General features: G+C 25.6%; 1 protein-coding gene and 1 long non-coding RNA gene across 6 annotated transcripts in view; both read right to left on the bottom strand.

The window, feature by feature from the left end:
- Positions 1–729: 729 nt before the first annotated feature.
- LOC132921064 (uncharacterized) lies at positions 730–7,214 on the bottom strand. Its single transcript, XR_009660827.1, has 4 exons — positions 7,204–7,214; positions 4,597–4,653; positions 3,173–3,220; positions 730–790 (listed from the first exon to the last, which is right to left on the bottom strand). It is a non-coding gene; the product is annotated as an uncharacterized LOC132921064 (long non-coding RNA).
- Positions 7,215–8,584: 1,370 nt separating this feature from the next.
- Positions 8,585–15,293, bottom strand: part of LOC132920639 (uncharacterized) — a 32,081-nt gene continuing 25,372 nt past the window's right edge. The window contains exons 12-14 of one of the 5 annotated variants that reach the window (XM_060983174.1): positions 13,945–13,977; positions 12,616–12,660; positions 8,585–8,906 (exon numbers count right to left, since the gene is read on the bottom strand). In XM_060983174.1, coding sequence (XP_060839157.1) covers positions 8,779–8,906; positions 12,616–12,660; positions 13,945–13,977 — 206 coding nt within the window. In that variant the 3' untranslated portion in view covers positions 8,585–8,778. Of the gene's footprint in view, positions 8,907–11,229; positions 11,466–12,615; positions 12,661–13,944; positions 13,978–15,293 lie in introns of those variants that run through there. The other 4 variants (XM_060983176.1, XM_060983177.1, XM_060983173.1 and 1 more) reach the window with 4 other exon arrangements.

Raw genomic sequence — 15,293 nt, 5'->3', positions numbered from 1 at the left:
TAATGTTGTATTATTTAATATGTAACAGTTAACACTTAACAGAATTAAGCCAAATACAAAATTTAAAAAAATTGTTTGATATAAATTAAATATAATACGATTATAATAGAGTAAGTACAGTAAATATAGCATAATATAATTGTTAATTAATATATTATAATTAATAATTTGTTATCCAATATAGTTATGTTATATTACGTATTATTAACGTTATTTTGAAATAAAACTATTGTGTCATAATGTTCTATATAATTGACGACTTTTTTGAAATAATTTAAAATTGTGTATTGCGTATTTGTGTGTCAAATTATCTGACGCTATAGTGTGGGCGTGTGGCATTCAATAATATAAAATGTGCTCGAAAGGCACGCATGTCGCAGTTTAACCTAAAGTTTAGAATAATTTTGTGATTAATATGTTTTCTATGTTCTTAAAATCAAAATAATAATAGCATACCAATACCTGTGTTAATTATAATTTTTTTTTTTGTTACATGGCTTATTGAATATATTAATATGTTTATAGAATTGATAAACAAAAATGATAGATTTTCAGATTAAATTAAAACTACATTAAAATGTATGTTATTCATAGTAAACTATTTTAGAATCCATTTTCGATTTCTTTATGTTTACTTAATATTTCAATATTTATTATATTATATATATTATTTGTTTTTGTCTAATTTCCAATTCTCTTATAGTAATCAGTAATAAGAGATCAATTACTAACATACCCAATGCTGTTGTGGATTCCACAAATTCGTTGTAAGATTCGAATCCTTCAAAAACTGTAACACATAAGATTAGATTAAACACAAATACAAAACACATGTTCACATGAAAAGCATAGATACATATTATATAATTAATACATTTTATGAGCATATTTTATTTTTATGGGTTGAAGAATCTATAATTTTTACAATTATTGTATAATAATCTTAAATTGTCTTAAAATAGTTTGGTTTATTGAAATGAGATGCAGGTGAAGACATTCCTGATTGTTAATTAAATGTTTTATTTATATACTCGTAACTGTACAGAAACTGTTGTTTCTTTTCTAAATTAATATTTCCACTTAGCTATATTAAAACATCATTCTTATTATAGATCTTGATGAAGTTTATAAATTGTATCAAACAATTAAATAAACGGCGATGAAAAACTTGTAGCTATAAAGAATACAGAACTTTTTAACACAATATATACCTCAGAGATATTTAAATATTTTATACTAAATTTTTTATAACGGATGTGAAAAGACTCGTTATTAAAATTGGTTTGATAATTCCATGCGTTAATATGTTGAATGAAACGTGTTAAGCTGTATTTTTTAAATACATTAAACAATGGATCAAATTTAATACTTTATTAGATCTCAGGAAAATTAATCACGATGACCTTTAAAAATGAAATATATCTCACTCGTGCTGTAGTGAATTTATTCAAGTTAGCTTTCACAATTAATAATTAAAACAAGACAGCCCAGACGCTCGGGCCAGATATTTTATAGTTATATTTATTGACCGTCAGTTGTTAATTATAATAATATATTATTATGATAGCCCAGATCGTGACTACAATAATTTAAAGTAGAAGAAGAATTTTTTTTAAATATACTTGATTTTAAATATAATGATTTTCCATTCTAAATACTCGTAACAAAAATTAAAGTAGGTAGTAAAAGAAGTTGAAAATTACGTAGTCTTTAATTAATATAATAAATTTAGTATTATAAATACAATTTACAAATCTTTAATTTATATTTTTAGAAGTAGATGTAGAGATGTTAGTGCTGCAAATTTACCAGGTAAATTTTTACAGGTAAAAAAAATTTACTGTAAATTTTACCAATTTTTTTTTTACCAAAAAAAAGTGTTGTGTGGCCCCTGTAATTAAATGAAATTAAAAACGCCTAGAGATATCTTTTTTATCAACTGATAACAATACAATAATTATTGTATTATTATTACAAAAGTTAAGTTTAAATATAAATATTTTGACTTAAAAAGAAATAAAGGTTATGTGAATTTTGATACTTTAGTTTAATTTTATTTATTTATAAATGTTAATATATAAAATTCAATATTCATATTTCATAAAATGTACTAATTACTAATGTCTAATACATTTATAATGTCTAATATATTACTTTTCAATAATTTTAAATAAACTAAAATTAAGCTATCTTTTATCCGATGTTTATCCTACTTTTAAATTACAATGATGATGTTCAACAAATAAGCGAAATAAAAACTTTATTACTTTGTTTTTAATGAAATAAATATCGATATAATTTCAATAAATTAAAAACATGTTAGGTACTTCATACTTTTCTTTCAGAATTTAAGATAATTCAACTTATCATTATGGTTCTGCAATGTTAGTCATATCTAATATTAACCACACCATTTTACTTTATTTTCAAATAAATTCATTCAAGTCACTAACATTTAAAAATCGTTGAATCTAATCCTCAACACTATTTTCTTAGTACCTACTCTGTTAACTTATCAAAACTAATTAAATAATTGACAAAGATTTTTTTATTATTATAAATTTCAACAAATAAATTACTCTCTTATTTTAACAATAAATATATAATAAATAAAATAAATCAATAAATAAAATATTTCAAAAAAATCTTTATTTATATAATTTTTTATAAAGAAATTAAAATTAAATAATTCAATGATGGTTGTTTCATTAGCCATTAGCATCATTATATCTATAGAAGCTGGGACATAATTTGTATTATATATTAAAAAAAAACAAAATTCATTTTTATACCTATATTTTTTTTAATCAATTATGATATTTGAGAATAACATTAATACATAATTTATATTTATTATTGTTTCCCATACAAATTAAAAATGTTCAATAATGTTTAATTTTTAATTGTTATGTATTTACTATTTAGGCATACAATAATAGAATAATATTGTATTTATTATTTTCACTGTAAATAATGGTAAAGAAACTCAACATCCTATTTAAATATACAATGTATATTTTTTTTTATCCTTTTTTTGTCTTTAAAAAACTTCTAATTAATTTAATAACAATTTCGTATTTTTATTTATTATTGATAGGTTAAAATTTGCATGTATTTTAAATTATTTTAAATTATTCTTTAAAAATGAAAAATGTATGATTAAATAACTTACTATCCACTGTTATCATGTTTTCATTAACTTCAGCATTAACAAAAAATGCTAAAAAAAAATTTTAGTTAATGATAAATATCTTACAAAATAAAGTAATACTATTAATTATGAAATTATTTACAATAATAATTTAATATTATGGTCGTATGTGTTTCAGTTATTTAAGTCTGTCAATAATATGCCTAATATAATGATTAAAAATAATAATTCGTGAATTATTCGTGAACACTGACATTCAGAATCCACATTATAAAATTTGTATCAATGTACCAATATTAGTATTAACTATTAACCATCAACAAATTTAGCATGACAAGTTGAATAGAAAAAAAATATACACTCTAGCCTCTAGGAGTGGGATGGAACACGGAAAAAAATAGAGGATAATAAACGTGAATCATACATAAACGTATAATATAACTTATATTATAAGTCTATGTGTCTTTGGAAATGTATATAAATAAAAAATATTATGTTAAGCTTAGATTATTACAATGACGCGTTATTGTCCACTGAGTGCGCGGAATAACATGTGGTCGCTGTCCAATTGCGTATTCATGCGACATGCATATTGATATTATTGTACAATTTTTTCTATAATCAGTCCGAAAAACCTCACCGTCGTTGAACCGTTTTGTCGACCGTGACAGTTTTTGTTAAATACGATATTATTATTGATTAATTTACAATATTATTCTTTTTCTCTATTTAACGAGTGCGCTGTATTTCTTATATTCTTGTGTGCACTAATCGTTACATTAATTTATTATACTTATATTGTGTAAGCGTGATTCGCACATCCTTAATTATTTGCAGGTGCAAATCGCCTCTTTTTATTTATACCATATTTTTAGTATTGTGTTTATAATGTTTATATTATACACAAATACACTGGTCGGTCGGTGTGTGGTAAAACGCGTAGCGAAGTATTTGCGATGACCGGGCTCACGGCCTATTAATGTTCGTTCCCGGTCCAAACACAGTCCATGGAAAACGAGATTTCTCTGATTAGCTAAATCGCTACTAAATCCATTAATTTAGAGTCATTTGTCACTGATTTCAATGTAGTCATCTTCCTATCTTCACTAATAGTGTCTAGACTCTAGAGTTTACGCGAGAAATCTTGATAAAATCTATTTTGAAATTGCGACGAAGTTAAAGGAATGATACCAACATTCTGGGTAAATTTGTATCGGAAATTCTGTCTACCTAAATGAAATAATGCAAGTATGCAACAATCAATATTTAAGTAGGGGATCTAGTGACAATGAAGTTGGACTTAAATCACTTTCGGAGTGTCACTAAGAAATTATAAATTATGTTTAGATACTTGCGCTTATGTGAGCTCTCTAACACCTCATTAATTATAATATTATATTGTCCATATAATATTGTAATTAATTAAAAACTATTATATTACTTACCATTGCATTCTTGTATGTCACTTTTAAATAATTTAAAAATATTATTTACATTTTCATCTGAAACAATTTAACGTATAAACAATTTTTGTTTTTATTTTGTTTATATAAATTTTTTTTAAATTAAACCTAGCTAATAATAATACTATTGACACAAAAGTTATATGAAATAATATTTATTTTAAACTTTATATAATGTGAATAATGAATATGTAAGCAATAATCTATATAATATAAACACAGTCACACAGATAAATACAAATAACCTGATAACTTTGTCTATTGTAAATAATTTATTTCGTCAAGTAGCATTGGGTACAATGACTACAATGACTTGTAAGTTGCAATGGGTATGTTAAATTTGAATTTAATGAAAAACCTTTGTGCATACCTGAAAACCGATTCTATACAGTGACGGTGTTCTTATTTTTGATGTGAAACATCTATTGACGTGCCTTGAGAGTAAAACCACAGGCACAGAATAGATGAACTGATTTGTTGTCGTTGATATTGTGTAACAGAGGCGCTGATTAGAAAATATAGCCCGAAATAATCACGGTGTGTGTTTTCGCACTTAACGTTTTCAATGTTTTCATACGCGTGTTGTTTATAATCAATTTTACGATCCCCGCTTGTATACATAGTGGTTACTAACTTTTTTCTAATACTATTGTTATTGTGTACATTATGTATTGTGTATACAATAAACACTATTATAATAAACAAAATAAGGGGCGGTGGTAAACTCTCCTGATTTTATGGTAAACTCTCCCTATTTTTAAAAATAGTAAACTCTCCCAGGTCAACATTATGTTTGCCTGTAGGCTGTAGGAAATATGTAATCTCTCCTGGGTCAACATTTTCAAACTGAAATATACATTAAAATACAAAGTTGCAATAAATTAGACAAAACAAGTAAAAACTGTAATACAAAAAATAATGAAAGAACTATATCTCAAAAAAATTTAGATTAGAAATAGATACCATAAGTTTTTTTAAATCTGTGTATTTCTATTATCAAAAAAAAAAATTAAATTTAAACATTTTTATTTTGTTGTATATTTTGTATTTATTTTGCATCTTAGATTTATTTTATGATTTTTATTTTATTAAATAAGTAGTACTGAAGACCCGGGAGAGTTTACATGTTTCCGTTAGGTAGTACTGGAGTAGACTCAGGAAAGTTAACCACCGAGAGAATTTATAATCACCCAAAATAAGAATTAATAACGAAATTGTTTTTGTTTATTTCACTCCATATTTTTTTTATTGGTTTTCATTAATTATTAACTATTTTAATAACTATCAATTTCGATGTTTCACATCTATCAGGCGTCTCGTGACGGCTCTCATTTTTTAAACTTCACTATTTTACACTTTTAATCGAATAAAAAAATAAAAATATCAACATTTTAAATGTTTACAAATATCTCAAAAAGTCCCAAAATATATTTAAAACTGTAAATTATCAAAAAAATATAATGCTCATAATATGAATATTTTTTATAAATTGCAAGTCTTTACAATAATTATGTTATTAATTTTAAATATATTTGTGTACAAGATCAATTTTGTCAAATACTGAAGCTGCATAAAATATAAATATTTGCTTTCCTGTTGTTTTAAAAGTTACGCAATTAATTTAGAAAAAATTGTGAATCCTCCATTATACCAGATGAAGAACCGACTTTAACAAATTTGTTACCAGGAATTACCCTCAGAGTAGAAAATTAAATCATTTTTTCTGCCCCGAAAAGTGATGCCAACTTTAAAAAAAAAAATATCATTGAAAATAACGATGCTCGTAATATTGGTACGGTCCATACATTTATAACAAAAGAAATAAAAAACACGGAAAACTGGTACTATTCAAAATTTAATTTTCAGGGGTCCTAAAATATTTATAATGTTTATAATATAATTTCGATAAATCACCATCGTCAACAAGTTAAATTTAAATAATAATTAAAACAAAAAAATAATGTTAGTAATCAAAATTGACAAAAAACATAAATGAGTAAATACAAAGTAGCAGGTAGGTAAAATAAATATAAAATATAGTTACAATAAAAAATATAATATAATATAATTTATGATTAATAATAATCATTTTGTATACTTCGCTATATTATTTATAAATTGTCCTATTTAAATTTCTTTATTTAAGAAGCTCTCACATTCGTTGTGTAGTTTGTCTTGCAAGGTATTTTTTTTTTTTTTGAACTTTTAGGCGATAAGGTATTGTGTATATTTGATTCAAAACGGGTTCTTAAAGGTATTATTTTCACTCGCAGTTACTCGTGAGTCGTGGTTTCCCATCGATCGTCGGTAAAATGAAATTAAAAATAATTGTTGATATTTTATTATTTTTTTTTTTTTGATAAAAGTTTGGGAAACCTTGACTATTGTGGACCGTACCAGTATTCCGCGTTTATAAAGACCGTACCAGATTTCCGTTTACCGAAAAGAACTATATTCCTTCATCTATGCTTAACCATAAATCTAAAATATAAATGTATACCTGTATTTTTAAACAAAATAAAGTTTTGTGTTTATATTTTAAACATAATTAATCATATAAAATATTTTTATCAAATTTAATGTACTTACTTTTGATTTCTAAATGTTTTATAAAAAAATATACTTATATTATAGAAAATTATAAATTATACTTATCGTTGACATTATTGAAATTGATTAACATCGCCATTTAAGTATAGTTAAAAATTAAAATATTATATTATATATTCTTATTCTTAATTATCATTATAATTATTACTAAGTATTATCTTATTTTTATATTATTTTTTAATTTATAAATTATTATGTATATTCTATTGCCTGGCGACATGGTGTTAAAAAAGAATACATCTTGAGTATGATTTTCAAAGAGCCTAGCTCTATTTTTGGATCAACTCAAATTTATTTGAGAACCTCGGCAGTAGATGTATATAGGAGTAGTGGGGGTTACAATGATGTGTGTACGCACACGGCAATCAACGTGTATCGCTACACGGAAAACTAAATATTTCTGAAAACTATTTAATTGATATATTTTCGGACTTTTCTCATTAGATGGCTCATCTGCTCATGCTCACTGATTACTAGCGTTTGAAAAAAAAATCATGAAAATCAATCCAGTAGAACTTTAGATATAGGTGTCCAAAAAAATCGCCTCACGTTTTAATAATATAATATAAAAATAAAGATACTTTCATTTTAAATTAATATACCTTTTTTAAATTTGAAACAGGTTAAAGTTTTATGATTATAAATTATAATCAGATTTGGTATGGACTGAGTTTCACAGACAACCTTTTGCTTCCCAAAACTATTTCCATATTTTTTATTCTGAAATTTTAACCTTTTCTGTTGATTTTTTTACTTGCATTGCTTTTAGCATTTGCTCATTTCCATTTAATAGTCAATGAACTAATTGACCGATATCGCTGTTTACAAGTTACATGGCTAATCTTGATCAACATATTTTTCTTAATGTTATAACCTTCTTCGATAACAATATTTTCTTAATATTCTGAATTTTGAGTTTCCAAAATAATTAATATGCTATGTGCATACCGTCCAGACTTATTGCAAATTCAAAATATTTCGATATTTTTTGAAAGTGCTGTGATAAGTTGAGCCATTTTTTCGTTTTCTCCCAGTTTATATTCTGTTATTTGTCTCAATTGCTTAATAAAAGAAATAATATTGGACCAGTTCCTATAGCCTATTGGTACTTGTGAAGCGGTTGTTATTGAATATTGTAAAATAACTATATAACAACAAAACAACTTACACTTTTGTACAATATTTTAATATTTTTGTCAACGATTGTCGATTTATAATTAGTTAACATTTTCGTTTTATGTTAAAAACAATGGAGATCCATAATCACACAAGTCGTCAAAATAATGTACAATACGATATTATATGAGTTAGGTAGTAATTAGAACCAACTGAACATATTACAATAGGAATGAAAAAAAAATGCAAGTATAAAATATATTTATTAACTCTCCAATCTCCATAATATAGAAATAATATTATGACTTGAAATTAGATTACAATAGTGATAGACTGATTGGGTTTATGGAATTTATTAAAAATAAAACTTAAATTATAAAGTAAATTTCAGTTAGACTTTCGGCATAGCCCATATTTGTACACATGACAACTTAAAAATTATGCTGTTAAAATAATATTTTGTGTCATTGAAACACGTTTTATAACAATATTATTATTACCTTGAAAAAACACAGTATATATTACCATATTGTCATCATCGAATTCATAATAACGGTCTTCGAGATCTATGTTAAACATGATTAATTATGTAATCAAATCAGATAATAAACATGTTTATTTTTATTAAAAAAAAATATAATCAACATTAGAATATTTAAGTATACGTATGTTAATTTATTAGCATATTGATTTTAATGGTACCATTTTGTACGGTTTATTGTTTAAAATCTAAAACGTGGTCTGGTAAAAATATGCATTGCAAAACGCGTACACTTTATACTATTTTATGCAAATTAACATTATAGTTACCTACAAATTATATGATAATATAGGTAATAAACAATCACGACAAACCACGTTAAAAGTGTCATAAATCATAATGTTCGATGAGATTTTATCATTATTCGATATTTATCAATGGTGATAAATCGGTGTACGTAAATTATACACTACGTAAAACTGAAAATTTCCAAGTGTTGTTAGATCACACGATAATCCTACAAAAAGATTCAGCTAAATACGATGGTATGCACCTTGATTCTCGTCTTAATTGAAAACACCATGTTTACCAGAAAAAATTGCAAATAAAAGAAAAATTGCGCAAGCTGTACTGGCTAGTTGGAAGACATTCCACACTCGACCTGACACACAAACGGCTTCTATGTGTAGCTATTATCAAACCGATTTGGACTTATGGCATACAACTGTGGGGTTGTTCCATTGAAGTCATTCAACGCTGTCAGAATATTACCCTTCGTTCCATTGTTGCAGCATAATGGCTCGTTAGGTATGAAATTCGGTGGTCCTCATAACCACACACTTACCGTTCATAACCGCACATTTTACACCATTCAATACCGCACATATTTATTTTATTGTTAAAAATGGAAATTTGAAAGGTCGATAGTTCAAAACCATACACATTTGATTGACCGTCATAAATTAAACAACAAAATAATAAAATTGTTTTTCATCTAGACAAGTAGTCATAATCTCTAAAAACACCTTAGGAATAAACTGTGATGGTAAATAAGGCAACTAAAAAAAAGTTTTAACCATAATCCAGATTGTGAATTTTTGTCATTGTAATATTATTTTAATATTGGAATAGAACTGATTTTTCTGTATAATCCCGAAAGTTTTATTTTCACGATTTTGTAATCTTGATTAAATATGATTAATTTGTGTGTGGTATTAAACGATAATGTTATTTTAAATAAATGTATTGTTATTAATATATATATCAATGTGTGCGGAATTGAACGACTTGATTTGGGGAAAATATGCGGGATTAAGGTATAAAAGTATGAGGTTTTGAACGACGACCTTTTTTTGAAAGTGTGTGGTTATGAACGAAATCATCCACCGATATTTGAATATCATCCAACCAGGACGAAATCAACATTTTTGCCAAAAAACATGTGAAATAACTTGAGCTGCATTCCAATGCAATTGCTAAACAACTTGTTGACAACTCGCAAGACATTAGGCGCCTCAAACTCCTAAATCCATACGACTTAGTTTAAGTGACTTAGGCTAAGAAAAGGGGCTATCTCGTTGGAGATAAAACGCCAAACATGTTCACGTATAATATACATTTAAGTAATTATTATTGTTATATTATTATTTATAATTTATCATATTTTACTCAACCACAATATATTGTACAGTAGAACCTCGATTATTCGAACTAATTGGGACCGTACCTAGTTCGGATACGCAAAATTTCGGATATTGGGAATTAAATATTTTATTTTCTATATTTATTATTATTATTAATAATATTTTATTAGAATTACATACATTACATTATTAGAAATAAATTACATACACAGGAACATATTATAATGACGTGCACGTACACGCGAACGGTTCAGTGGAAACCCGCCTTATTACCTTACATCGGTCCGGCTACACAGTCGGCGGTGGAAGGTTATTAGTAGACCGGTGATGGTTGATCGGGCGGTGGTAAACTCTTCCGATTTTTAAAAATAGTAAACTCTCCCGGGTCAACATTATGTTTACCTGAAGTAAATGTGTAAACTCTCCCGGATCAACATTATGGTTACCTGAAGGAAATATGTAAGCTCTCCTGGGTCAACATTTTCAAACTGAAATATACATTAAAATTAAAAGTGGCAATTAATTAAACAAAACAAGTAAAAACTGTAATACAAAAAATAATGAAAGAACTATATCTCAAAAAATATTAGATTAGAAAAAGATACCATAAGTTTTTTAAAATCTGTGTATTTCTATTATCAAAAAAAATTAAATTTAAACATTTTTATTTTATTATATATTTTGTATTTATTTTGCATCTTAGATTTATTTTATGAATTTTTATTTGTTATTGTATTTTGACTATAATATATTATAGCTCATAGCAGCTAAAGGCGTTAATTTATATTATTATTACTATTATTATTTGATTGACTATTTTTAAATGAAACTTAAATTTATATTAGATTTATTTTATAATTTTTATTAAATTAAATAAGTAGTACTGAAGACCCGGGAGAGTTTACAATCGCCCGGTTGACTCATATGCCTCCCAACGTAGTCACACGTGTTCGTGGCTCCGTGCAGCGTTCGTTCGCGACGATCTGCGTACAGCGTACGTGCTAGGATAACAGAAACGCACAGAAAACATTGACTGAAAGCCCGATATAAAATATAGATTATACATTATGGTCAACGTCTATAAACTATAAACGAATATGTTTATAGTCGAAATCATATTTGGCGAGTTTTGGTCTCAATTCAATAGAAATTGTATACAACTTTATAATACTACTATTATTTATGAACACAATTTTTCATACGTCTTTATATCATAAGCTAAGCTATGTGTTTTATATCATGTGACATGTATAAACTATAGTACCAAGTGTCCACGATCTATAATTTACATATTCTTCTAGACCAGCCTTTCTCGAACCCACTGGTGGATCGTCACTCGTCAGTCAATTTTTGGTGAGTCGTGAAAAATTTTTTGAGTTATGATGTCAATGCTGTTATTAACCAAAACAGAAAACAAGCACACATTTCGCATACACCTCATTATTAAGAGTGCATTTGTAAAAATATATTGATTATAAACCTATAAAATACTGAATACATAATAAAAATGTATACATATTTATATAATATAAATTTTGTTTTTTATAACTACTTTTTGAAAAATGAAACCATATGGGTCACGAAAGATTTTTCGGGAGAAATTGAGGTCGCGGTACTAAAAAGATTGAGAACCACTGTTCTAGACTGTAAAAAATGTCCACAATTTTAAATATTCATTTTTACCTAACATAGTACCATGAAGAATAAAGATATCTTTATTCTTCGTGCATAGTACAAAGGATTATGACACGACTCTATGCGTTAATTCTTTGGTATTACATTTTTTCGACCTTTTTTTCTACATACGTCTGTGTCTTACATACATATGGCATAGCAGATTTGTGTTTTTATATTGTTAGCTTACATTTACCTGTTATAAAACTAAAGGTAAGCATTAAAGAATATTATCTAGTTTTTAGGATATCTCACCTACACCTAATCCTTTCCAAGGATTAAGTATTATAATAAATAATAATTAGGTGTTGGTATTATAACAATAATTTATTATATATTTCTAATGTACACAATTTATTATTTTATATAGCACCAGTATAAAATGTAATTTAAATAAAAATTGTTTTAATATTTCAAATACCATTTATTTATTAAAAATTTAAAAATATATAAAATGCACAATAGTCAATAACTTACTAGTAGTAGTATTGAATAATTTTAAAGTTTTTTCTCCATTTTTTTCTAAAAATATCAATAATAATGAAATTATGCCTTGTGGTAAGATAATTATATTAAATATAAAAATTATTCCTTATAGAATTTTTAAATCTAAAAGAAACTGAAATTTAAATAATTTAATCAAGTGTTCGAAATAAAAAAAAATATTTCATTCCCGAAATGTTTATATATAAAATGTTTAAAGTAAAATTTAATATATTATATTAATTAATAATTATAGCAACTAACTATTTATAAAATATTAGTTAACTCTTATTAAAAACTTAATATTTTGAAAACATTGAAAATATATGAAATATCGCTATTTTGTATTTTTGTATAAAACTATATGCCAGGGGTGGCCAACAGGTCGATCGTGACTCCCTTTCACATTTTCTTGAAATTATCGACTTTTTTCAGAAAACTAATAAAATATTTTTTTTTTAAATTTATTTATCTTTGTTTAACCCATGAATATAAAAATTAGATTTAAAAAAAGGCAATAAATAACTATGAAAAACGAGATTATAATATATAATATACACTGATATTGAGTAGCATATTCTATATAGGCATATTAAAATACGTGTTGTGTAAAACTGTAAAATTAAACAATACTTATACTCGTAAGAGTAACACGCATGTATATAAAATATATTTTTTTTTATTGACAACTTTTTTTTTTCAATCACAACAACCTGAGAAAACTCAGAGTCGATTACATTTCTATTGAAGTTGGCCACCTCTGCTATATGCAATACGTTTTGAATATATCTCGTCAATGAGTAGGTAATAATATCTATGACGCAATAAAATGCTTAAAACTATTTGAAAATTTTAAATTAGCCAATTTGGAAATATGATTTTTAGAAAATGTTTTAGTAATAAGAATATTTATTTAAATAAAGCAATTTTTTTTACAATTTTTTTAAATGTATTGGATTTTTGGAGTAAATGCTGATCGATATCATTAGAAACTCCCAATTTATTATTTTTATTTATATTTTAAATGAATATTTTTAAATAATAGTATAATTATATTTTTATGTTTTTTTTTATACAATTTTGGTATCAATTATTAACTATTGATTAAATAGCTATAGCTATAGCTGTATTTAATACCAGAAATATATAATACTATTTTATAATGATAAAAGTATTTATATGTTTCTATTATGAATTATCTATTCAACACTAACATTAAAACATAAAATTCAGTTTGTATTTTAACAAAATGTATGTATGTATGTTTTACATTGTATAGATAATTATTAATTATGTTTATTTTTTAAAATTAAATGTTCTTACTACGTTTTTTGTCGTCAAATGTATAGAGGAAGTCTATAAAAAATTATTGAAAATTATAAATTATACCCATTGATAATTTTTTTAAATTTTATTAACGTTGCCATTTCATTGTAATTTAAATATTTATTAGTTTAATATTATATATTACTATTATAATTAGTTAGTATTATTTTATTTACTTTAATAATTTCTTTATTTATATAACATAGTTTCATTTGATAAATTTTACCTAGTACCTATGTTCCGTTATCTTATCAACTCGAGTCTCGACTAAACATTCGTTTAGTTAAAGGAAATATCTAAAGTTCAACCAATATTATACCTCACAACATAATCACAAAGGCAATCAATAATATTCCGATTAGAATACCGAATTTCACCGGTTACATTCCTAATGAAACGTGCTAAAGTAATGTGAGTACGGTCACATAGATAATTCTCGACGACAATTTTTTTTATATTTTATTAAAATCTATTACAAAAAGTATACGGGAAATAAAACCACAACTAGCACAACTAGTCGTCAAATGGAACATATTGATAAAATTAATCTTTATTTAACATTTAGAAATTTTTCACCTGTCCAGGAACTGATCGACTAAGTAAAGACTTGCCATATCAAACTTATTATTGGAGTTACATATAGATATAATAAGCTCTAATTTTTACACCAACGTCAAACAATCGTAGGCGCAAATAAAGGGGGTCTTGGGTGAACTTAGCCCACTCAGTTTTATATGTTATTAATACTAGTGGTGTAGGGGCAAAGCCCTCACGGGTTGCTGATATCAATTAAGCCCACCCAGAAATAGAACTCTAGTTGCGCCTATGCCCATAAACTTCAATAAAATTAAAAATCCAACAAACGAATTATAGAATACTCGTAACTAAGCTAATATAATCAAATTAATTCAATAAAACATCATAACCAATCGTTAAAAAACCAAAATGCTTAGATTATATTGAACAAATGGTAATTAAGCTAGGAAAAACTAAGCCAGCATTAGCTAAATTCACCTTTGAAGAAATACCCAACCTATACTATACCCAGCTCAATTACATTATAGAAAACACATTCGGTGTGCAAAATCCGGTCTGTGTACTAAAAATATTCAATTTATCGCCTATGGAAATTATTGAAATATTGACACATATTCAGTAAGTTGTACAGATAAAATGGTAAAAGCATTGGGTAAAATAAAACACCAAATTAAAAACAATATTAATTTATGGTAAAACCTCAAGCTGAAAAGGAAAAATGAAACCATTTTAAAACCTTCGATTAGGGTACACACATCACACATATCCACCTCATGACCAGAAACGATCTCCCTCCTCCCCATTTGATA

This window comes from Rhopalosiphum padi, chromosome 2, assembly GCF_020882245.1.
Source record: "Rhopalosiphum padi isolate XX-2018 chromosome 2, ASM2088224v1, whole genome shotgun sequence".
In the NCBI taxonomy this organism is placed as follows: domain Eukaryota; kingdom Metazoa; phylum Arthropoda; class Insecta; order Hemiptera; family Aphididae; genus Rhopalosiphum; species Rhopalosiphum padi.
Note: the sequence above shows the minus strand (reverse complement) of the source record. Positions and strands in the feature narration are given on the sequence as shown.